This window comes from Giraffa tippelskirchi, chromosome X (genome assembly GCF_054371585.1).
Source record: "Giraffa tippelskirchi isolate mGirTip1 chromosome X, T2T-mGirTip1v1.2.pri, whole genome shotgun sequence".
Classification (NCBI taxonomy): Eukaryota; Metazoa; Chordata; class Mammalia; order Artiodactyla; family Giraffidae; genus Giraffa; species Giraffa tippelskirchi.
The window spans coordinates 94,379,619-94,405,357 of record NC_137289.1 but is presented as its reverse complement, the minus strand read 5'-3'; the positions used below and the strand labels follow the sequence as shown (position 1 = coordinate 94,405,357).

At 45.5% G+C, this 25,739-nt stretch overlaps 1 protein-coding gene and 1 long non-coding RNA gene across 3 annotated transcripts; one reads left to right on the top strand and one right to left on the bottom strand.

Moving 5' to 3' along the window:
* Window positions 1-247: 247 nt before the first annotated feature.
* Window positions 248-9,861, bottom strand: LOC145535536 (uncharacterized). Its single transcript, XR_014075455.1, has 2 exons — window positions 9,344-9,861; window positions 248-3,225 (listed from the first exon to the last, which is right to left on the bottom strand). It is a non-coding gene; the product is annotated as an uncharacterized LOC145535536 (long non-coding RNA).
* Window positions 9,862-23,307: 13,446 nt separating this feature from the next.
* On the top strand, window positions 23,308-24,818 carry LOC145535530 (Krueppel-like factor 5). 2 transcript variants are annotated; one of them, XM_081563987.1, is made up of 2 exons: window positions 23,308-23,433; window positions 23,506-24,818. In XM_081563987.1, exons 1-2 carry the CDS (start codon window positions 23,308-23,310, stop codon window positions 24,670-24,672), a joined length of 1,293 nt encoding a protein of 430 aa, XP_081420113.1. In that variant the 3' UTR covers window positions 24,673-24,818. The 2 variants fall into 2 exon arrangements, with proteins under 2 accessions (XP_081420113.1, XP_081420112.1); XM_081563986.1 differs by having other exon boundaries at window positions 23,308-24,818.
* The last annotated feature ends 921 nt before the right edge of the window (window positions 24,819-25,739 follow it).

Genomic DNA, 25,739 nt, shown 5'->3' with positions numbered 1-25,739 from the left:
CATCCAACCAGTGACACTTTGGGAGCTGTAGGGGAGGCAGGCTGGCAAGGGACAGAGGGGGAGCTGGAGCGAGAAGGCAGATCTCAGGGAACCAAATGCTGGATCCAGCCTTGCCTGAAGACAGAAACTACCTCTGTACCTTGTAGTTACACAGACCCAGAAGTTCTCCCTTTGGCGTAAACCAAGGCGGCTATTTTGTATTGATTTGTTCCTTTCTTCACTTGCAATAGCAAAGTCTTCACTATTATTGAATTGAGGTACCACAGTTTTATTACTGAATTTTCTTGCTAAGGGATTGGCTCTTAGGTAAATAACTGCCAAGCCATATGGTAGAAAAGGAGACAAATCAGAGTTTTTGTGGGCAAATCGCCAAAGAGGGAGGGGAGTGTTTACAACGGGCAGATGGAGGAAAGGGCAAAAGCTGGAGAAGGGGCACTGGGGACAGCCCTTTCCAGACAGTGCTCCCCAAACTGGCCCAGAATGGTGAAGTCAGTCCACCCGGGGGATGGGACTCTCGTCTGATTCTCCCTTCCTCAGCCAGCAAACTTGGAGTCATTCAGCTACTTTGACCCCATACATGGACTGCTGAAGCTGCTGGGTTGCTTTAAAACCTGTCACGTCCTATAATTACTCAGTTCCAAACCCTCCAACGGGCTCCCTCTCAGTCAGAGTTGAAGCCTCAGGCTTCCAGTGGCCTGAAAAGTCCTACACGGTCCAGCCTGCATCTTCTCTGGCTTCATAACTTCCCTTTCCAGTATCCCTTTTGTAAGGTACGGAGTTAGAGTAGGCGAGGTTCAGAAAAAGAATGAGACTGGCACTCTACAGGAACAGATCACCTTCAATGAAGTGAGAAGGGGCAGCAGTGAGATTAGCGAGCTGCTGCACTTATCGAAGAAAAGAGAAAGTATATATAGGCATGTATGTAGAAAGCTACTGTCTTAAGGGGGCCTGTTCTTCTCCAAGGTTGCTGGGAGCAGTTATCTCTTAAATGGCTGGGGCAAGGAGTTCTGGAGATCGGCCAGAGGCTGGGCTGGCTTGGAGCTGGGCATAATCAACCTAATGTCTATTTTTTCTTCGGGTGAGAGAGTTCTTTGTTTTGCCTAGAATGGTGGGGAGGACCTGGAGGGGAGTTTTAACTCCAGGCTACCTTGAGCCATGCAACTTTCCTTCATTCTAGACGTTAAGGAATATATTTAAAAAGAGAAAGAGATGTGGGCGCCGTTAATGTTCAGGGCTTCTTCGTGCTGATAAATGAGGGTCAGGGGTTTGTAGTTTGGGAGGAAGGAAGTCTAAGGCCCGTAGTGCTGATTTTCTATTCTCGCCATCAGAGTTTCAAGCAAAAGAACCGTCTTGACTTGGTCTCGAGAGATGGCCCGAATCCATTCTTGCAGAAACCTTTGAAAGAGATTGAAGGGACAGGGTCCAAATAAGAGGAATAAAATGATAAGTACCAATGGTCCCAAGAAAGGGAGTAACCAAGGGAGGGCCTGTTGGAACAGGTTTTGGGGAGTGTAAAGGTTTTGTAACTCTTTTTTTGCAGCGTTCAATTCTGTCTCTAAGTTCTTTGACTCTGCCCTGGACTATGCCCGTTTCATTAACAAAAGAGCAGCAGTCTTCCCCTAGAAAAAGGCAGGTCCCTCCCTTTTCTGCGGTGAGAAGGTCCAGGGCTCGCCTATTTTGTAGGGCCACAGAAGCTAATGAGTTAATTTGTCTTTGGACTGAAACGAAGGACTCTGCTACTTGCTCCATATCCTCATTAAGTCCTTGGGACAGCTTGTAGTAAAAGTGGACTGAGGTCGAGATGCCCCCACTCCCAGTGCCTAGGGCTGCTGCTATGCCAGTCCCAATCAGGAGGGGGGCTATGACAGCTCGTCTTTTTCTGTGGGAAAGTTTCTCTTGGGGGTAGACTATTTGTTCTACCTCTTCTTCTTTGAGGAATGTTAGACCCGGGGTCAGGAAGACCAAGATGCAAGGTCCAGGGGGGTCAAGGGGGAGACATGAATATGCATAGGTCCCACAGAGAATGAAGATTCCCGTGTTGGTGCAATTATTCGTGCTGTCCCAGAGAACCCAAGTGGAACAGAAGGAGGGAGTGGAGTTTGTAAGACCAGTGTAGTTGGGACTAGAGTAGTTGATACAGGTTAGGTTTGAAGAGGCAGACAGTAGGACATTGTCAGAGACTGGCCCAATAAGTTGTGTGGTTTTTTTTTGTTGGGAAGGGGAGGTATAGTTGTCCTGTGACAGCCAGGTTGAGGGTAAGGGAATTGCTGCATGTGGTGAGGGAGACAGTGACATGCATATCCAACACTGGGATGTGTGTTGTGTGTACTGGAAGAATTGGAAAGAAGAGTTGAAAAGGCGGGTAAGGCGTTGGTTATCAGAGGGAGGTTTTAGGAGAGGCCATAATTGGGAAAGGAGGTCTAGGCATTTATAAGTCTCGGGGGTCGCCTGTAACTGGGAAATTAATTTCTTTATAACTTGTTCTTGTTTGTTGTTGTTTTTTTTTTTCTGATTTTGATCTAGTATCCCGCCCCTATCTAAGTATCCCCAGTGGATAATGGGATAGAAACATATGTTTTTTCCATTTGGCTTTTGACAGGTGCTCACGAAACCTCCTCTCTTTTGTACTTTAACAGTGAGTAGGGGTTTGGACTCCCCTCCCCCCCACCCGAGGTTCATGGTACATGGTCTTGGAGCCATATTATAACATGAGGAATGAACATGGGAATAAATGTCTGAACAGGGGCAGGGACTAGCCAGAAGACTGGGGAGTACAGCAAGGATAGGGAACAGAGGAGTCATGGTCCTGTTAGTTAGGCAGTACAGAGGAAATAGTACCCTAGGAGTAGAACACAGCTAATGACATAGGCGATGCCAATGGAAAGACGAAGGATAAGCGACCAGTCCTGAGGGGAGATACTTATTAGGCCTATAGCAAGGGCTAAGATTAAGAGTGAAGTTATAGTTAGAGAGACAGGAAGAGGCCAGCCAGGGCGAGGGCCAGAAGGTCCCAAGTTGGTGGTGGTTTGAATCTGAGGAGGAACAGTGTTCATTAGGATGTAGAATGATGTAGCGAATGAGAGTAAAGAAATCAGTTTCGTCTGGAGTCAGGTTGTAGAAGGTTCCCTGAAGCCACAGTTGAGACCCCAGCATGGTCAGGTCTTCGAAGGAGGTTCCTGTTGGGGCGCTGGTCTAGAGGTCTTGTAGTAGTTGGGTCAGGAACAGCTGTAGGTTAAAGAGTGTCCAGGTCATTCGGTGTCTTCTTAGATGGTCGACAGAGGTTGTCGTCGGGTAATTTTTTAGGAGGTGGGCCTGTGAGAGAGACCTGATAGGGGTCAGTTAAGGAGGGCAGTGCAGGATCAGATTTGAGGTGAGGGAGGTGTTCCCAGGCGGTGACTCCAGTGGGTAATGGGATAGAAACATGTGTTTGTTTGTTTGTTTGTTTGCAAAGGCAGTTTAATGTCTTAAGAAACTTGTGTCATGCACAAAACTCTCTTCTACTTGCCACAAACCTTTTTTACACTTTCTGTATTCATCACTTTATTTGCCCATTCATAGAACAGCCATCTGTAAGCCATACCTCTTTTTCTCTTAATAAAATGTACCACACATAGAACTTTTGGGTTTCACTTTCCACAAACCTTTTTTACCCTTTCTGTATTCATCCATTCATAGAACAGCCATCTATAGGCCATACTTCCTTTTTCTCTTAATTCCATTTCTTTTACCTTTTTACTGAACACATGCATCTTACTTTCTTTCAGAAACCATGAACTGTTGTTTAGCTCATTTATAAATTAACCTCAGCAATGTTATCCAGAGACAAAGACATACACTGAGACATACATATATATCCAGACAGACAGAGATCTCACAGTTTTCTGCTTTAAGATTAAAAGGTCTTTTTGCCCTCTTTTTTTTTTTTTTTTTTTGCCTTGATGTTGTACTAACCTGTCTAAGGCTGACATCTCAGGCAAAGTGGGTTGTCTATTTCAATAATGTGATAAGAGTTAAGTACAGGCTGTTGCCTAGGCATGTTTCTGTTATATCAGGGTTGGAGCTGTTGGGTCAAGAACAGCTGTAGGTTGAAGAGTGTCCAGGTAGCGCAGGATGAGAAGTGACCCGTTTTAGGCAGGAGAGGTGTACCCAGGAGGTGACCTTCTCGAGTTTAGCTGCGGTTGGGGTAAGCAGGATGATTTTGAATGGTCCCTGCCACTTTGGGTTTAGGTCACCCTGGGGATTATCTGACAGATAGACCATGTCCCCAATTTGTAAAGGGGGCAAGGGGGCTTGGGGGTCAGGGGCAAGCAGGTTGTGGTTGACGAATTTCGAGAGGGCATTGCAGAGTTCCGCCAGCAGAGGGGAGTGTAGGAAGCTTGGTATGGGAAGAGGTTCACGGGGGAGTCCAGGAGGGAGCATGGGCCTTCCGTACATCACCTCAAAGGGGCTCAGCCACAAGGGCTTTCTGGGCAAAGCCCACATTTTGTGGAGAACAGTTGGCAAAAGTTTAGTCCAATCCAGATGTACCTCGAGGGTTAATTTAGTACGAGTTTCTTTGATTATTCTATTCATCCTCTCTACCTTTCCTGAGGACTGGGGATGATATGGAATGTGAAATTTCCAGGGTATCTGTAAGAATTAGACAAGTTGTTGGGTGACCTTGGACGTAAATTCTGGGCCCTTATCAGACTGTAGGGATGAAGGCAGGCCAAACCTGGGGATAATTTCTGTGAGGAGGATTTGGGCCACGGTGTGGGCTCTTTTGTTTGTCGTGGGAAATGCTTCTACCCATCCTGAAAAGGTGTCCACAAGGGCCAGGAGGTATCTGAATCTCCAAACCGGGGGCATATGAGTCAAGTCTATCTGCCAAACCTGTGCTGGGAGGCTGCCTCGCATTTGATGGGTTGGAAAGGAGGTGGGTTTAAGGTTGGAATTGGGATTAATACGTTGACATGGTTGACAGGAGCGGTTAAGGTTATCTAAATATTGTTGGTCAGCAGTGGATGTGGGGAAGTGGTTACGGAGGAACTGTTGGAGTGTCTTGGATGAGGGATGAAAGAGTGAGTGTAGATAAGAGAGGATTTTTCTGGTGGTGGGAGGGTCGGATGGAGTCAGAGCTAAGATGACAGGGGACTGGAGGGAGGGATGGGACAGGGCTATTTCTTTTGCCTTCTGGTCTGCAGCTTTGTTGTAGGCTGATATGAGACTTTTCTTTTGATGTCCCCTACAGGGGAGGATGGCGGTTTTGTTTGGTAAGAGTGCTGCTTCTAGAAGTTTGTGGATCAGGTCTGAATTAATAATGGGGGAATCCCTTTTGGGTTAGGAAACCTCTCTCTCTCCATATTAGGATGTTTGAGTGAAGTAGGTTACAGGCATATTTGGAGTCTGTGTGGATGTTAACCCTTAGATATTTAGTCAGAGTCAAAGCTCTGGTGAGAGCTATCAGTTCTGCCTGTTGGGAGGTGGTGTGAGGTGGCAGAGGTGAAGCTTCAGTTGTCTGGGTCTCGTAATTGTGGCAAAGGTCCCTCTGGATGGTGGCATATCCCGCTGCGAAGGGTGGGGATTTTTGAGAGCCGCCATCAACGAACCAGTGTGAGGTGTCTGGGTCTAAGATGGGCTGATCTGTTAAATGTTGAAAGGGGTTTTGGGTAAGATCTACTGTTAGGCTGCAGCTATGTAGGAGAGGGTCTGTTGTAGAGGACGTGGGTAATAAGCTGACGGGGTTAAGGGGAGAGCAGGGGGAGAATGAGAGCCGAGGGTCGAGGAGAAAGGCATGTAGGACTTGCACCCTGGAAGGGGGAAGGGAGAGGAATGCCCGATGTGATAGTAAGTCTCGGAAGGTGTGTGGAGAACAGACTGTTAAAGGGGCATGTCAAGAGAGTTTATTTGCTTCACGTACGAGGGCTGCGATAGCAGCCATGGCCGGTATGCAGGGAGGCCACCCCTTGGCCACCATGTCAAGCTGTTTTGACAGATAGGCTATGGGAGCCCAGGTGTCTCTGGCCTGCTGACATAGAAGTCCTAGGGCCTGCCCTTGGTTGGAATGGGCAAAGAGAAAGAATGGTCTGGTGTGATCTGGCAGGTAGAGAGTTGGCACTCGGAAGAGGTTCTGGGTGAGCTGGCGAATAGGATCGGCCAGAGAGGTGGTGTTAAAGAGGGGCTCATCTGGACATCCTTTAGTAGCCTCATAGAGCGGCTTTGCTATGAGGGAGAAATTAGGGATCCAGATACGGAAAAAGTTTAGGAGGCCAAGGATAGACAGGAGTTAGTTCTCTTTTTGTTTTTGGAAGTGAAAAGTTAATTAAGGCCTAGATTCTATCTGGGGGAATAGTTTTTTGTTGGTGGGATATGGAGAGCCCCAAGTAGGTGATGTTTGTCTGTACTACTTGGGCCTTGGATTGGGACACCCGATAACCCCAGGACCCCAGGGCCTCAAGGAGCTTGGCAGTATGTTGGAGACAGAGTTTTTGGGTTGGGCTACAAAGGAGGAGGTTATCTACATACTGGAGGAGATGACTTGGGGCTAGGTCGAGTGTGGCTCCTTTTGTAAAGCCTTTCCCCAAAAGTGGGGGCTGTCTCTGAACCTCTGGGTGAGAACTGTCCATGTTAGTTGTTGGGACATGTGAGTCTCAGGGTCTTGCCAGGTGAAGGCGAAAAGGGGTTGGGAGAGGCGATGGAGGGGGATGGTGAAAAAGGCGTCTTTGAGATCTAGTACTGTGAAGTGGGTTGCAGTTGGGGGTATGGCAGACAGAAGGGTGTAAGGGTTAGGGACTACTGGGAATGTTGGCGTAATAGCCTCATTGATTTTTCTCAGGTCCTGGACCAGTCTCCAAGAGTTTGGTCCCTTTCTTACTGCCAGAATAGGGGTGTTGTGTGGTGAATGGGTAGGAATTAAGATAGAGGCCTGAAGAAGATGGCCTATGAGAGGCTTAAGTCCCTTGTGGGCCTCTGGGGTGAGAGAGTACTGTTGTTGGGTGATTATAGTCGAGGGGTCTTTTAGGGTAATGTGGACTGGGGGATGATGTTTGGCTATGGATGGATGATCAGCATCCAAGACTTGGGGGTCTAAGGCAGGTAGATCCAAGGGAAGGTCAGGGGTGAGGGATACGGATGGTCCAGGTGCCATCTGCATGCAGAATATAGAGACTGTATCGAGGGGGGTTATGGTAATAAAGACTCCCAATTTGGATAATAGATCTCTCCCTAGGAGTGCCATTGGGCACTTAAGCATTATGAGGAATGAGTGTATGAGGGTCAATTTTCCAAATTGACAGAGTAATGGAGGGCTGATTTTTTGGCCTTAAGGGAACTCCAGAGACCCCCTTGATTGTGAGTTCTGAGTCTTCAGTTGGGCCAGAGTAGGAAGTTAAGAGAGAGAAAGCGGCTCCAGTGTCTACTATAAAGGAGGTCTTTTTTCTGGCCACAACCCCGTCTACCCTAAGTTCCGAGCTCATGTCCGGGACATGGGCTGGGGGGCTGCAACCTAGGCCCCGTCATTGGAACAACTCTCATAGTGTTGGGCTGGGGCTCTGGGGAGAAGTGGGGATCTCCCCAGGGGCACCAGGGCATCCCTGTGGACATTCCATTCTCCAGGTCTGGGAGGTGGGGACCTCTCCAGGGGTGTCAGGGCGTCCCTGGAGACAGTCCACCTTTTAGTGTCTCCACTGACCACAGGTTGGGCGTGCTTTTGTGGAGGGGGGTGGGGTCACAGGTTTGGGCATGCCTTTGCCCAGTGTCCCGACTGGTTGCATCAGAAGCAGGGTCCGGGGCGGGGGGTCTTAAGTCCCAGTCTGGGATGACTTGGGCCGGGCTGATCTCTTCCCTTAATTGCTGCCGCCAAAAGGGCATATTTAGCTTTTCTCTCATGGTCTTTTTCTCTCTTAGCTTCCTCCTCTCTATTATTGAACACCTTGAAGGCTACTTCTAGAAGGTCTCTTTGGGGGATCACAGGGCCCTTCTCTAGTTGTCGAAGCTTGTGTCTAATGTCAGGGGCGGACTGGCTGATGAATTGAACATGAAGGTAGAGTAACCCAGCAGGGCTGGTGATATCTAGGTTGGAATACTTTTGGATTGCCTCTATGAGGCGTGCTAAGAATAACGGTGGATTTATGTGTGCCCCTTGGGTGATTTCTCTGACTTTATCATAACTGACATGGATATGAGTATTTTTCTGCATTCCTTCTAGAAGGCAAGTAATCGTATGATTGAGTCTCTTGATACCTGGGTCATTGGGCTGGTAAGTCCAGTGGGGATCTGTTTGAGGCACCGCCTCATCAGCAACTGGGCTATCCCGGTCTTGGTTATGTAAGTGATCGGCGTGGGCTTTTGCTGCTTGCCAGATACGGTCTTTTTCATCTGGGGTGAGAGTGGCATTTAGGATATAATATATGTCACTCCATGTGAGGTTATAGGCCTGGGAGAGTCTCAGGAATTGTTTTCTGTATCTGGTAGGATTTTCATAAAATGATCCTAACTTATCTTCTATCTGGCTCATATCTGACAATGAAAATGGCATGTGCACTCGTGTGGGGCCCTCTGGTCCTGCCACCTCTCTCAGGGGAAACATATGTTGGGTATGTGACCGTGTGGCAGGAGGGGAGGGAAGAAGGGAGGGATGATCAGGGAGATGGGGTGGCGGGTTTGAGGGGGAGTCAGGAGATGTTTTGGGGTCAGTAGGTGAATTGGATGAGGGGGAAGGAGAGGGTTGGCGGGGTGGCAGATAGGGAGGGGGCTCGTCCGCTGGGTCAAATTCTGGGGGTGTGGAAGGTCATGACCAGTGGTTAGTTGAAGAAGAAGAGCCCTTTTGTTTGGGAGGCAAGGTGCATAGAAGGACCTTGGGGGTGGAGCAGTTCTTGCATAAGGGTGGCCTGCTCCGAAGGGCTCAAAAGGCTTGGGCATATGGGACCCCTGACCCTTTGCCATTCCGTTTGAGGAAGTTAGTGAGATCTGATAAAATATTGAAAGCAAAAGTCCCGAACTCAGGCCAGCAGTCTTGGTTGTCTAATTGGTATTGAGGCCAGATCTGTATACAGAGTTGTTTCAAGCGGTTAGCTTTGAGTTCAGTGAGAGAGAGTGGCTTGAGATTTTTGAGAACACAGGCCAGAGGGGAATCCTTTAGGACAGATTGGCCAGATCCCATAATTGAAAGGCAAGCAGAGGCTCCTATTGGGAGCTCGAGTTGTCACCCATAGTTGCAATAGGAGTTATGAGAAGAGAGCTCTGTGTCGAGGTGGAGCGTCCCCTACTGTCGCCTACAGAGTGGCCCTAGGCCGAGGGTCCCTGGGACCCAGAGAGGACTAAGTTTTAGGGCGCCTCTAGAAAAACCGTCCGGATTGGATCTTACCGTAATTTAGGGGCCGGCTTGAATGCAGTGTTGCATGTAAAGCAGTTGAATGGCAAAAGGCCTCTCTCCTGGAGTTGATCGGTCTCGAGAAAAAGAGAGTGTAGAGAAAACAGGAAGCGGGGCGCAGTATTCCTCAGGGTACGTGGAAAACCAATAAAGCCCTTACACAGGACTTGTACCGCTCACGAAGGCACAAGGCGTCCTCTCGAGGAGGTCTTGAAAGCTCGGGCAGGAAAGTGAGCTCGACAGTCTTCCACGCTCCGAAGAGCTGGCCGTGGAGAAGGAGAAGGAACCTCAACCTCCTGGGTGTCAGCATCAAAAATGTAAGGTACGGAGTTAGAGTAGGCGAGGTTCCGAAAAAGAATGAGACTGACACTCTACAGGAACAGATCACCTTTAATGAGGTGAGAAGGGGCAGCAGTCAGGTTAGCGAGCTGCTGCACTTATCTAAGAAAAGAGTAAGTATATATAGGCATGTATGTAGAAAGCTACTGTCTTAAGGGGGCCTGTTCTTCTCCAAGGTTGCTGGGAGTAGTTATCTCTTAAATGGCTGGGGCGAGGAGTTCTGGAGATCGGCCAGAAGCTGGGCCAGCTTGGAGCTGGGTGTAATCAACCTAATGTCTATTTTTTCTTTGAGTGAGAGAGTTCTTTCTTTTGCCTAGAATGGTGGGGAGGACCTGGAGGGGAGTTTTAACTCCAGCCTACCTCGAGCCATGCAACTTTCCTTCACTGCTGATATGGAGAGAAGGTTTTCACCTTTGCACAGAAGATCAAACCAGCCACAACATGCCCTTAAGCCAAAGCTTTACTCAGAGCAAAGCTGTAACTCTTCTCCTTTGTGAAGCCTGAGAGAGTTGAATGAAGCTGCAAAGGAAAAGTCTGAATCTAGCAGAGGCTGGATCATGAGGGTTAATGAAAGCTGTCTCTGGAACATAAAAGTGCAAGTTGAAGTCGCAAGTGCTAACGTAGAAGCTGCAGCAACTTATCCAGAAGATCTAGTTACAATAACTAATAAAAGTGGCTACACCAAACAACAAATTTCCATTGTAGTCAAACAGCTTTATATCAGAAGAAGATGTCATCTAGGACTTTTCATAGTCAGCGAGAATGCAAGGCCTGACTTGAAAGTTTCTAAGAACAAGCTGGCTCTCTTTTAGGGGCTAATGCAGCTGGTAACTTTAAGAAAGAAGCCAATGTTCACTGAGCATTCTGAAAATCCTAGCGCTCCTAAGAATTAGGCTAAATGTATTCTACCTGTCCTTTGGAAGTGGGCTTCCCTGGTGGCTCAGACAGTAAAGAATCTGGCTAGAGTGAAGGAGACCTGGGTTCGATGCCTGGGTAGGGAAGATCTCCTGGAGAAGGGAATGGCAACCTACTCCAGTCTTCTTGCCTGGGAGAATTCCGTGGACAGAGGAGCCTGGTGGGCTACAGTCCATGTGGCCACAGAGTCAGACACGACTGACAGACTCACATTTTCACTTTCACTCTACCTATCCTCTGTCAGTGGAACAACAAAGCCTGGATGACAGCACATCTGTTTACTGCATGGTTTACTGAATATTTTAAGCCTGTTCTTGAGACATATTGCTCAGAAAAATAAAAAGATTGCTTTCAAAATATTACTGCTCTCTGGCAATGGACCAGTCACCCAAAAGCTCTAATGGAGATGTACAATGAGATGAATATTGTTCTCATACCTGCTACCACCCTATTCATTCTACAACTCATGGATCAAGGAGTAATTTCAGCTTAAGCCTTATTATTTAAGAAATACATTTCATAATGCTTTAGCTGCCATAGGTAGTGATTCCTCATATAGATCTGGGCAAGGGCAATTGAAAATATTCTGAAAAGGTTTCACCATTCTAGATGCCATTAAGAACATTCATGACTCATGGGAGGATGTCAAAATATTGACATTAACAGGAGTTTGGAAGAAGTGGGTTCAACTCTCATGGATGATATTGAGGGTTTCAGGACTTCACTGAAGGAAGTAACTGCCGATGTCAGAAATAGCAAGAGAATTAGAATTTGAAGTAGAGCCTGAAGATGTGACTTAAGTGCTGCAATCTCATCGTGAAGCTTGAATAGATGAACAGCTGCTTCTTACGTGTGAGCAAAAAAAAAAAAAAGTTTTTTGAAATAAACTCGACTACAGGTGAAGATGCCATGAAGATTGCTGTATATGACATCAACTTAGTTGATAAAACAGAATTTGAAAGGATTGACTCACATTTTGATAAAAGTTCTGCTGTGGGTAAAATGCTATATCAAACAGCATCAGATGCTGCAGAGAAGTTGTTCATGAAAGGAAGAGATAGTGAGGCAAATTTCATTTCTGTCTTATTTTAAGAAATGCCACAGTCACCCCAGCAACCACCATCTTAGTCAAGGTGGAGGTGGTACCCATCAACATCAAGGCAAGAATCTCCGTTAGCAAAATGACTGCGAGTCACCGAAGACTCAGATGATGGTTAGCATCTTTTAGGCCTCAGTGCTGTTCTGTGCTCAGTAGTGTTTGACTCTTTGCAACACCATGAACTGTAGCCCTCAAGGCTCCTCTGTCCAAGGGATTTTCCAGGCAAGAATACTGGAATGGGTTGCCATTTCCTACTCCAGGGGGTCTTCCTGACCCAGGGATTGACCCACTGTCTCTTGCATCTCCTCTGCTGGCAGGCAGATTCTTTACCACTGTGCCACCTGAGAAGCCCTTTAAGAATAAAATATTTCTTAATTAATTAACTTACATTGCTTTTTAAGATACAATGCTGTTGAACACTTAAAGACTACAGTATGATTTAAAGGTAACTTTTGGAATATGCACTGGGAAACCAAAAATTTGTGTCTCACTTTATTGTGATACTCACTTCATTGTGGTGGTCTGGAATACCCACAATATCTCTGAGGTATGCCTGTACAAGTTGTTACAATTAGAGGCTTGAGAGTGTGTACTATAAGTTACACTTGAGACTGATCACAGTTTGGTGAGGAAGCCCCCCACCTAGAAGAATTAAGACCAACCATACGTAACACTATTGAGGCAGCTGTCTAAACCTACTACATGGTACTTCATGTGCAATAACTTCTCCAATTCCTCCTCACTGACTGGCAGTAAAGTGGAGGACCATTTATTGACCATACAATTTGATCAACATTTTCCCACTACTGATTCCAGGGACTTCTCTCAAATCTCCTTAATTTGCCTCTGTCACTTTTCTATCATTCCTGTAACAAACTGCCATAAACTCAGTGGCTTAAAACAAGAGAAATTTTTAATCTTGTTGTTCTGAAATCTTAACTGGCTCCCACTGGGCCAAGGTCAGGATGTTGGCAGGTATGGGTTCGTTTTGTTCTTTGTTATTATTTTTGTTAATTTTTTCTGTGCTGGATCTTCGTTGGTGCGTGGGCTTTTCTCTAGTAGCAGTGAGCGGGGGCGACTCTTTGTTGCTGTGTGAGGACTTATTGCGGAGGCTTCTTTTGTTGCAGAGCACAGGCTCTAGGTGTGTGGGCTTCTGTAGTTGCAGCACATGGGCTCAGTATTTGCGGTTCCCAGGCTCTAGAGCGTCGGCTCAGTAGTTGCGGTACATGGACTTAGTTGATCCGTAGCAGGTGGGATATTCCCAGATAAGGGATCGAACCTCGTCTCCTGCATTGGCAAGCCGATTCCTGACTGACGAACCAGGGAAACCCAGATGGATTCTTTCCTGAAGGCTCAAGGGGAGAATCAATTGCTTTGCTCTTTCTAGCTTTTCGAGGTCACACATATTCCTTGATATGGTTCACGTCATCCTTAACACCAGCAACAGCGGGTTGGATATTCTCATACATTACTCTAGCCTTCTCGTCTACCTCACTCCTACACTTCTAAGGACTCTTTACACTGGCCCCACCCAGAAAGGCCAAAATAGTATCCTTGTTTTAAGGGCAGTTGATTGGCAACCTTAATTCCATCTGCAGCCTTAATTCCCCCTTTGCCGTGTAGTATAACATATCCACATGCTCCAGAGACTAGGAGGTGGACATCTCTGGGGCAGGGATGTTCATGAGTCCCTTCTATTTCCTTTTCCAGAAAGCCACATATCTGTGCACAGCACATCCTAATCACCAAAACTTCCAAGAACTGTACAAGATCTAAGATTTTATCCTACATGCAAGCTAACAAGTTAGCTGGCCACGGTGTTATGGCTGCTGAGAGCAGACATGAGACTCCTGGGTCAGGGTCAAACGATTTGCATACTCATAGCGTTAGTGGTGGCCAGAGAATGAACATTCTCACCAGTTCCCCAGACTTCAGTTCCCACAGGGTAATGCAGAGGCCAGATGCTACCTGCATGTGCGCTAGGTTGCATCATAGGAGAAGCACCCCTAGCTTATGGGCATCGATGGAGTCTTTCATAAAGGGTGGTAAGCCTCCCTGAATCTTGCCTTGAGGAAGAAATGTCTTGGCCATAATTTCTAGTATAACCTGCCCTTTGCTCGAGAGAGGGTGACTCTATCTTCTAAGGCTGTTCGCTATATAAATATCTTTGAAAATATAGTTTGGAAAAAAGGCAATCTTGGGTCTGCTTGAAAGATATACAGAAATTGAGATTTGTGGAGAATTCTCCCTCAATAATCTCTGAAGTCCCTTTTAATCTGGAACTGAGGTAATGGGCTCTACTCCGGTTACATTCTTGTGGAAGCAACTGGGCCATTTGCCCTGAACTATGTTCCACCTTTTGGAATTTTCTAATTGCATTCTTGTGGTGTTAGTTCATAGTTCCCATGTCCCTATGTTAATATGGACTGATAATTTTAGAGGCTTGATCGATACAGATTCGATTTTTAGGCACAAGTACTTCAGAAGTGGTACTGAACGCTTGTTAATTCATCCCTCCAGATGGCACATAATGTCTGGTTATCTCTCTTGCTGTGTTGAAGTGTTGTCAACCCAATCCACAGATTTTACATCTATGGATTTGAATTCTATTTCCTTAAATCCATTTCCTTCTCCAGGGGATCTTCCCGACCCAGGGATCTAAGCAGGGTGTCCTGCATTGTGGGCAGATTCTTTTATCATCTGAACCATCAGGGAAGCCCCACATATTTTGGATATTAACCGCTTATCAGACATACAATTTGCAAATAATTTTTCCCATTCAGTATGCTGCCTTGTCATTTTGTGGAAGGTTTCACTTGCTATGCATAAAATTTTCAGTTTGGTATATTCCCACTTGTTTATTTTTGTTTTTGTTGCCTTTGATTTTGGTGTCAAGTCCAAGAATTTATCTCCATGCGTTATGTCAAGGAGCTTACCACCTATGATTTCAACACAAGTTGTATGGTTTCAGGTCGTATGGTCAAGTCTTTAACCATTTTGAGTTCACTTTGATGTGTGCTGTAAGAGAGTGCTCCAGTTTCATTCTATTGCATGTGGCTGTTCAGTTTTCCCGGACCAGTAATTGAAGAGACTGACCTTCCCTTTTCATTTTCTTGGCTCCTTTGGCATAAAGCAATTGACCATCAATGTGTGGGTTTATTTCTAGATTTTCTCATCTGTCCCGTTGATCTGTATGTCCTTTTTCATAGCACAATCAAGTTCATCAGCACACTCATCACCTCACAGAGTTAGTTTGTGTGTCTGTGTGTTTGTGTGTGTGGTGTGAACACTGAAGTTAATTTTTGTGTATGGTGTGCAGTGTGGATCACAGTTTGTGTTCTCTTCCAAAGTGTTTATCTACTTGTTCCAGCAGAGTTTTTTTAAAAGGCTTTCCACAGAACTAGAGCAAATCATTTCACAATTTGTATGGAAATATAAGAAACCTCGAATAGCCAAAGCAATCTTGAGAAAGAAGAATGGAACTGGAGGAATCAACCTGCCTGACTTCAGGCTCTACTACAAAGCCACAGTCATCAAGACAGTATGGTACTGGCACAAAGATAGAAATATAGATCAATGGAACAAAATAGAAAGCCCAGAGATAAACCCACGCACCTATGGACACCTTATCTTCGACAAAGGAGGCAAGAATATGCAATGGAGAAAAGACAATCTCTTTACCAAGTGGTGCTGGGAAAACTGGTCAACCACTTGTAAAAGAATGAAACTAGAACACTTCCTAACACCATACACAAAAATAAACTCAAAATGGATTAAAGATCTAAACGTAAGACCAGAAACTATAAAACTCCTAGAGGAAAACATAGGCAAAACACTCTCCGACATAAATCACAGCAGGATCCTCCATGACCCACCTCCCAGAATATTGGAAATAAAAGCAAAACTAAACAAATGGGACCTAATTAAAATTAAAAGCTTTTGCACAACAAAGGAAACTATAAGCAAGGTGAAAAGACAGCCTTCAGAATGGGAGAAAATAATAGCAAACGAAGCAACAGACAAACAATTAGTCTCAAAAATATACAAGCAACTCCTGCAGCTGAATTCCAGAAAAATAAACAACCCAATCAAAAAATGGGCCAAAGAACTAAACAGACATTTCTCCAAATAAGACATACAGATGGCTAACAAACACATGAAAAGATGCTCAACATCACTCATTATTAGAGAAATGCAAATCAAAACCACAATGAGGTACCATTTCACACCAGTCAGAATGGCTGCTATCCAAAAGTCTACAAGCAATAAATGCTGGAGAGGGTGTGGAGAAAAGGGAACCCTCTTACACTGTTGGTGGGAATGCAAATTAGTACAGCCACTATGGAGAATAGTGTGGAGATTCCTTAAAAAACTGGGAATAGAACTGCCATATGACCCAGCAATCCCACTGCTGGGCATACACACTGAGGAAACCAGAATTGAAAGAGATGCGTGTACCCCAATGTTCATCGCAGCACTGTTTACAATAGCCAGGACATGGAAGCAACCTAGATGTCCATCAGCAGACGACTGGATAAGGAAGCTGTGGTACATATACACAATGGAATATTACTCAGCCATTAAAAAAATACATTTGAATCGGTTCTATTGAGATGGATGAAACTGGAGCCCATTATACAGAGTGAAGTAAGCCAGATAGAAAAAAACCAATACAGTATACTATTGCATATATATGGAATTTGAAAGATGGTAACGATAACCCTATATGTGAGACAGAATAAGAGACACAGATGCATAGAACAGTCTTATGGACTCTGAGGGAGAAGGTGAGGGTGGGACGTTCTAGGACAATAGCATGGAAACATGCATATTATCATATGTGAAACAGAGCTCCACTCCATGTTCAATGCATGAGACAAATGCTCAGGGCTGGGGCAATGGAATGACCCAGATGGAGGGGATGGGGAGGGAGGTGGGAGGGGGGTTCAGGATGGGGAACACATGTAAACCCATGGCTGATTCATGTCAATGTATGGCAAAAACTACTACAATATTGTAAAGTAATTAGCCTCCAACTAAAATAAATAAATTTATTAAAAAAAAACCCCAAAAAATAAATAAATAAAAAGGCTTTGCTTTTCCCCATTGAAGTACTTTGTCACTTTTTTCATAAATTGGTTGTCTATATGTGTGCAAATCTGTTTCTGAACCTCTATTCTGTTTCATTAATATATGTGTCTGTACTTACTTGCATCCGTAACACACTGTCTGAATTATTGTAGATTTAGGGTAAGTCTTAACAGTACATAATAGAAATCCTCCATGCTAGTCCCTTCTTTGTGTATTCTAGTTCCTTTGCGTAGAAGTATAAATTTCTAACATCTCCATTTCAGTTTTCACCAAAAAGATGACAAATAATTGATTGAACAGGTAGAAGACAAATGAGTAAAGCGTTATAAAATTTCAACAACACTCAATCAACTTGACATATATTAGAGAACACGGCACCCATCCTTGGCTGAATATGCATTCTTTTCTTGGGACACCTGAAACTTTCTTCTAGATAGACCATGGGTTGATATAGGACAGAGTACGTTTTCCAACTGTTCATGGGCTTCATAGTCAACAAAAGTGTCCGAAATGCAGTACTTGGGTGCAACCTCAAAAGCAACAGAATGATCTCTGTTTGTTTCAAAGGCCAACCGTTCAATATCACAGTAATCCAAGTCTAGTCACCAACCAGTAATGCTGAAGAAGCTGAAGTTGAACAGTTCTATGAAGACCTACAAGACCTTCTAGAACTAACACCCAAGAAAGATGTCCTTTTCATCATAGGGAGCTGGAATGCAAAAGTAGGAAGTCAAGAGATACCTGGAGTAACAGGCAAATTTGGCTTTGGAGCACAAAATGAAGCAGGGCAAAGGCTCATAGAGTTTTGCCAAGAGAACACACTTGTCATAGCAAACACCCTCTTCCAACAAAAGAAGAGATGACTCCACATGGATATCACCAGATGGTCAATACAGAAATTAGATTGATTATATTCTTTGCAGCCAAGGATGGAGAAGCTCTACACGGTCAGCAAAGATAAGACTGGGAGCTGACTGTGACTGAGATCAAAACTGCTGATTGCCAAATTCAGACTTAAATTGAAGAAAGTAGGGAAAACCACTAGACCATTCGGTTATGACCTAAATCAAATTCCTTATGATTATACAGTGGAAGTGACAAACAGATTCAAAGGATTAGATCTGATAGACAGAGTGCCTGAAACACTATGGATGGAGGTTCATGACATTGTACAGGAGGCAGTGATCAAGACCATTCCCAAGGAAAAGAAATGTAAAAAGGGCAACACGGTTATCTGAGGAGGCCTTACAAATAGCTGAGAAAAGAAGAGATGCCAAAGGCAAAGGAGAAAAGGAAAGATATACCCATTTGAATCCACAATTGCAAAGAATAGCAAAGAGAGATAAGAAAGCCTTCCTCAGTGATCAATGCAAAGAACTAGAGGAAAGCAATAGCATGGGAGAGACTAGAGATCTCTTCAAGAAAATTAGAGCTACCAAGGGAACATTTCATGCAAAGCTGAGCACAATAAAGGACAAAAATATTAGGGACCTAACGAAAGCAAAAGCTATTAAGAAGAAGTGGCAAGAATACACAGAAGAACTATACGAAAAAGACTTAGTGACCCAGATAACCACGATGGTGTGATCACTTACCTAGAGTCAGACATCCTGGAAAGTGAAGTCAAGTGGGCCTTCGGAAGCATCATCACGAACAAAGCTAGTGGAGATGATGGACTTCTGGTTGAGCTATTTCAAATCCTAAAAGATGATGCTGTGAAAGTGCTTCACTCAGTATGCCAGCACATTTGGAAAACTCAGCAATCGCCACAAGACTGGAAAAGGTCAGATGTCATTCCTTTCCCAAAGAAAGGCAAAGCCAAAGAGTGTTCAAACTGCCGCACAATTGTACTCATCTCACGCACTAGCAAAGTAATGCTCAAAATTCTCCAAGTCAGGCTTCAACTGTACGTGAGCCATGAACTTCGAGATGTTCAAGCTGGTTTTAGAAAAGGCAGAGGAACCAGAGATCAACTTGTCAACAACCATTGGATCATTGAGAAAGCAAGAGAGTTCCAGAAAAATATCTACTTCTGCTTTATTGACAACATCAAAGCCTTTGACTGTGTGGATCACAACAAACTGCGGAAAATTCTTCAAGAGACTGGGATACCAGACCACCTAACGTGCCTCCTGAGACATCTGTATGCAGGTCAAGCAGCAACAGTTAGAACTGGACATGGAACAACAGACTGGTCCGAAATCGCGAAAGGACTACGACAAGGCTGTATAATATCACCCTGCTTCTTTAACTTATATGCAGAGTACATCATGAGAAATGCTGGACTGGATGAAGCACAAGCTGGAACCGACAATGCTGGGAGAAATATCAATAACCTCAGATAGGCAGATGACACTAGCCTTATGGCAGAAAGTGAAGAACTAAGAGCCTCTTGATAAAAGTGAAAGAGGGGAGTGAAAAAGCTGGCTTAAAACTCAACATTCAGAAAGCTAAAACCATGGCATCCAGTCCCATTACGTCAAGGCAAATAGATGGGGAAACAATGGAAACAGTGAGAGGCTTTATTTTATTGTGCTCCAAAATCACTGCAGATGGTGACTGAAGCCATGAAATTAAAAGACACTTGCTCTTTGGAAGAAAAGCTATGACAAACCTAGACAACATACTGAAAAGCAGAGACATTACTTTGCCTACAAAGGTCCATCTAGTCAAAGCTATGGTTTTTCCAGTAGTCATGGACGGATGTGAGAGTTGGGACTATAAAGAAAGCAGAGCACCGAAGAAATGATGCTTTAGAACCGTGGTGTTGGAGAAGACTCTTGAGGTCCCTTGGACTGCAAGGAGATCCAACCAGTCCATCCGAAAGGAAATCAGTCCTGACTATTCATTGGAAGGACTGATGCTGAAGCTGAAACTCCAATACTTTCACCACCTGCTGCAAAGAACTGACTCACTGGGAAAGACCCTAATGCTGGGAAAGATTGAGGGCAGAAGGAGAAGGGGCTGACAGAGGATGAGATGGTTAGATTGCATCACCGACTCGATGGACATGACTTTGAGCAAATTTCAGGAGCTGGTGATGGACAGGGAAGCCTGGTGTGCTGCAGTCCATGGGGTCACAAAAGAGTTGGGCACGACTGAGCGACTGAACTGAACTGAACATTTTCTGACAACTAGGGAATTAAGTGAAAATTGACTCAGAAAAAAGGCATCAAGAGAAAATGCCTGTATTTTTGAAGACTAAATGAAAGCAGCAGTAGTGGGAGCTATGTAAATTGAGAAAAAAGGGTTGATGCTGGGCTTTCCTCTGGTCCAACAGTTAAGAGTCCACTTGTCAAGAGAAAGGCCTCCCGTTCAAGTGACCCTGTGCACTAAAACTACTGAGGCTGCACTTTAGAACCCAGGAGCCCACCTCAGAGCCCATGCACACCAGCCGCTGAAGCCCGTGTACTCCAGAGCCTGTGCTCTGCAACAAGAGAGGCCACTGCAATGAGACGCGCTCACATTGCACCTGGATGGTAGCCCCCGCTTGCCACAACTAGAGAAAGCCCATGCACAGGAACAAAGACCCCACCACAGCCAATGATAAATCAGTAAATAAATTTTTATACAGTGTACATGCCTCCTTCAAAACAGAATAAAACACAAATTCCCCTTTAACGTGAGCAACACAATAGAATAAACTTCAAATCCTGGACAACATTATTTTTCCCCTTTCAATCACATTATTTATTTATTTATTATTGGAGTATAGTTGCTTTGCACTGCTGTGTTGGTTTCTGCTGTATAGCATACTGAATCAGGTATACTGTGTATACTATGTACAAAATAGATAACTAATGAAAATTATTATTTTTTAAATGAAAGACTGCTACGTACAATAGATGGCAGAAATTTATGACTAGATATTTTTATTCTATACATTATGTGTTCAGTTCAATTCAGTCACTCAGTTGTGTCCGACTCTTTGTGACCCTGTGAACCGCAGCACGCCAGGCCTCCCTGTCCATCACCAACTGCCGGAGTCTACCCAAACCCATGTCCATTGAGTCAGTGATGCCATCCAACCATCTCATCCTCTGTCGTCCCCTTCTCCTCCTGCCCTCAATCCTTCCCAGCATCAGGGTCTTTTCAAATGAGTCAGCTCTTCGCATCAGGTGGCCAAAGTATTGGAATTTCAGCTTCAACATCAGTCCTTCCAAAGAACACCCAGGACTGATCTCCTGTAGGATGGACGGGTTGGATCTCCTTGCAGTCTAAGGGACTCTCAAGAGTCTTCTCCAGCACCACAGTTCAAAAGCATCAATTCTTTGGCACTCAGTGTTCTTGATAGTCCAACTCTCACATCCATCCATGACCACCGGAAAAACCTTAGCCTTGACTAGACGGACCTTTGTGGACAAAGTGATGTCTATGCTGTCTAGGTTGGTCAGAACTTTTCTTCCAAGGAGTAAGCATCTTTTAATTTCACGGCTGCAGTCACCATCTGCAGTGATTTTGGAGCCCAAAATAATTAAGCATGTCACCGTTTCCACTGTTTCCCCATCTATTTGCCATCAAGTGATGGGACCGGATGCCATGATCTTAGTTTTCTGAATGTTGAGTTTAAACCAACTTTTTCACTCTCCTCTTTCACTTTCATCAAGAGGCTCTTTAGTTCTTCTTCACTTTCTGCCATAAGGGTGGTGTCATCTGCGTATCTGAGGTTATTGATATTTCTCCCGGCAATCTTGATTCCAGCTTGTGCTTCCTTCAGCCCAGCATTTCTCATGATGTATTCTGCATATAAGTCAAATAAGCAGAGTGACAATAGAAAAATCATAGCCCATGAGGTATTATGATAAAACTCACTAAAAGCAATTTCTTATCTTCCCCTGATCCCCCTGCACTGACCTGGTCACCCCCAATGGGGCTGTGTTTACAGGTGTCAGTGTCCTTTGAGGACATGACCGCGGACTTCAGCAGAGAGGAGTGGCAGCACCTGGACTCTGCTCACAGGATCCTGTACCAGGACATGATGCTGAAAACTACAGCCACCTCCTCTCACTGGGTATGTGCAGCTACCCTGTGAATGTATGAGGACCCTGTTATGAGTAAAATTGTGTCCATCCAAGAAAATATGTGGATGTCCTAACCCCCACTATTTCTGAATGTGACCTAAGTAGAAATAGGGTCTGAGAGGGTAACAGGTAGGAAGCACAGAAGTCCCAGAGCGGCAGGAGAAAATAAACTGCAAGTGGCAGACATTAGTTTTCCTTCTCTGCTTTTAATTCTGTGTTGACGACACCTGGTTCAGAATTGAGCTAACCAATATGTTTCCTATGGAAAAGTTTTTCTTAAGCTATGTTAATGAAACCATGTATTTGATTTGGAATCTGCCTTCCTTGAAAATGGTTCTGCCTAAGACTAACTTGTTTTTCTTTACTCAACCCTTGGGCTGATAATGGCTCAACAAACCAGTATTCATGTCAGTTGTTTTATGGCTGGGGGATGACACACCTTGGGCCCTCCTATCTCAAAAATGCTTATTGTGGGAGAGGGGCCTGGTGAAACTCCCTCAGCCTTGAGGTGTCTCTCTTATCTGATTAATAAGCTTGCTAACAGACATAAAACACTTTGCTAAAAAACTAGCAAGGGGGCATTCTTTCTGCCCTTTTCTGATGTCCATGTCAGAAGCTTTCTCTGTCTCTCTTATACTTTAATAAAATTCTGCTACACAAAAAATTCCAGTGGCCAAGCCTCATCTCTGCCCTGGATCGAATTCCTCTCCTCCCGAGGCCACGAATCCTGGCGTAGCACACGGCTCACAGCAGTAACCTATCAGGTCTTTCCAGAAGTAATCAAGCTAGAATGAGGTCATTAGGTGGGCCCCAATCCAATATGCCTGGCATTCTTACAAAAAAGGGAAGTGTAGACACAAAGACACACAAACACACAAGAGAGACCTTGTGGAGGCACACAAGGAATAGATGACCGTGTGATTGGAGTGATGCCTCTATAGGACAAGACATGCCTGAGGCCACCAGAAACCAGGAGAGAGGCATGGAACACAACCCTCCCTAGCACCTTCAACAAGAGTATGACCTGGCTGACACCTTGATTTTAGACTTCTGGCCCCCAGAACTGCAAGACAAGAGATTCTTGTTGTTCTGAGCCACACGGTTTGTGGTACTTTGTTACGACAGTCCTAGGAAACTACAGCTTTCTGTACTTGGGAGTGGAGTGCTATTATAAGAAACACCGAGTCGCGGGGCAGGTACGCGCGCTAGCAGCTCGCTCTCGGAGACAGGCAGTGGCGGGAGCGGACTCCGGGGAGCTAGGGAGCGCGGTGGGGCGGGACGGGAGAAAGTGGTCGCCGGGTGGACGTCGGCGTTTACGCGTGGCGGAGCGGAAGAGTTTGGTTTTTCGTGCGCGCCTTTGAAAACCGCGCCTGCTTGTGAGCTGAGGGGTCCGTCCGGAGCCAAGCTCGCCGCCCCGAGCAGCGTGGGCGACGTGGGAAGCGCGCTCGACTCGCGCCCCTCGCCCGGAACCGCCCCCCCACCCCCGAGTGCCCATGGCTACGCGGGTGCTGACCATGAGCGCCCGCCTGGGACCCGTGCCCCAGCCGCCGGCCCCGCAGGATGAGCCCGTGTTCGCGCAGCTCAAGCCCGTGCTGGGCGCCGCGAACCCGGCCCGCGACGTGGCGCTCTTCGCCGGCGACGAGCTGAAGCACCCGCACCACCACCCGCAGGCGCAGCCCGCGCCGCCGCAGCCCGCGCCGCCGCCCGCCGCGGGCCCGCGGCTGCCGGCCGAGGAGCTGGTCCAGACAAGATGTGAAATGGAGAAGTACCTGACACCTCAGCTTCCTCCAGTTTCTATAATTCCAGAACATAAAAAGTATAGACGAGACAGTGCCTCAGTCGTAGACCAGTTCTTCACTGACAGTGAAGGGTTACCTTACAGTATCAACATGAACGTCTTCCTCCCTGACATCACTCACCTGAGAACTGGCCTCTACAAATCCCAGAGACCGTGCGTAACACACACCAAGACAGAACCTGTTACCATTTTCAGCCACCAGAGTGAGACGACAGCCCCTCCTCCGGCCCCAACCCAGGCCCTCCCCGAGTTCACCAGCATATTCAGCTCCCACCAGACCGCAGCTCCAGAGGTGAACAATATTTTCATCAAACAAGAACTTCCTACACCAGACCTTCATCTTTCTGTCCCTCCCCAGCAGGGCCATCTGTACCAGCTCCTGAATACACCGGATCTAGATATGCCCAGTTCTACCAACCAGACAGCAGTAATGGACACTCTTCACGTCTCAATGTCGGCCGCCATGGCAGGCCTTAACACTCACGCGTCCGCTGTCCCGCCGACCGCCATGAAGCAGTTCCAGAGCATGCCCCCTTGCACATACACCATGCCAAGTCAGTTTCTTCCCCAGCAGGCCACTTACTTCCCCCCGTCACCACCAAGCTCAGAGCCTGGAAGTCCAGATAGACAAGCAGAGATGCTCCAGAATTTAACCCCACCTCCATCCTATGCTGCTACTATTGCTTCTAAACTGGCAATTCATAATCCAAATTTACCTGCCACCCTGCCAGTTACTTCGCAAAACATACAGCCTGTCAGATACAATAGAAGGAGTAACCCCGATTTGGAGAAACGGCGCATCCACTACTGCGATTACCCGGGCTGCACAAAAGTTTATACAAATTCTTCTCATTTAAAAGCTCACCTGAGGACTCATACTGGTGAGAAGCCTTACAAGTGCACCTGGGAAGGCTGCGACTGGAGGTTCGCGCGCTCGGACGAGCTGACCCGCCACTACCGCAAGCACACCGGGGCCAAGCCCTTCCAGTGCGGCGTGTGCAACCGCAGCTTCTCGCGCTCCGACCACCTGGCGCTGCACATGAAGAGGCACCAGAACTGAGCTGCCAGCGCCGCCGCCCGTGCATCCTCCGCCGCCTGCCCCACACAGCTCACTTGGCAAAATTTTAAACTACACAATTAATTCTATATATATATAAAAGAAAATGAAAACACAAAACTGGAAATGTATATTTTGTATATTTGAGAAAACAGGGAATACATTGTGTTAATACCAAAGTGTTTGGTCCTTGTCCGAATCGGGAATGCTTGCTATATGCTGGCCTGACCCAGGCAGATGCTGTCATCTCAGACAGGTAGCCCCATCTCAGCGTGGGCTGGGCGTGTAGGGTATGTTTGCAGTGTTCTTCCCAAAGCACCACCATTTAATGTGACAGTGTTTAGCAAACGAGTCCATTGGCACAAGAAGACAGCTGGATTGTGTGTCAAGAGTTTGCTTGACATCAGAGGAGTTTTTTTTAAATACTAAGATAATTCTCTAGAGGTACGCAGCATACCTGGCAATTCACAAATAGCCATTGAACAAATGTGTTGTTTTGTTTTGTTTTTTATATGAGTTGCCTATATTTGCTATTCAAAATTTTGTAAATATGCAAATCAGCTTTATAGTTTATTACACGTTTTCTAAGATTCTTTTGGGGAAAAAATCATAAATAATTCTTTTGAAAATAACCATGAATACATTTACAGTTAGAACTTGTGGTAAGATACCTCGTAAAACCTTACCAAATTCATTTCTGTGGTAGGTAGAAATAAATGACTCAAATGAACTTCAAAAGCAGATTTCATGCACTGATTAAAATCGGATTGTTTATTTTAAATACAAGCTACATTTTATATAAATTGTGAACTCAAGAGCTTAAAGATAGAATATTCAAAAGTTAAAACATCTTACAATAAGCTAAACAGTATCATTTTTGAAAAAGAAGGACATATGTAGTTTTCACTTGGGAATGTTGAATTTATGATGCAGTTTTCATATACGGAAACGTTGAATTTATGATGCAGTTTTCATATACTGAGATGTTTGCTTGTGCAGTACAATTGGTTTAAATGCCAATTTATGTGGACTTTGCATGTAATATACAGTGAGACACAGTAATTTTACCT

Excerpts from the sequence above, each read along its gene's own strand:
- LOC145535530 (XM_081563986.1), top strand. The coding sequence starts at position 23,308 with ATGGCTACGCGGGTGCTGACCATGAGCGCCCGCCTGGGACCCGTGCCC.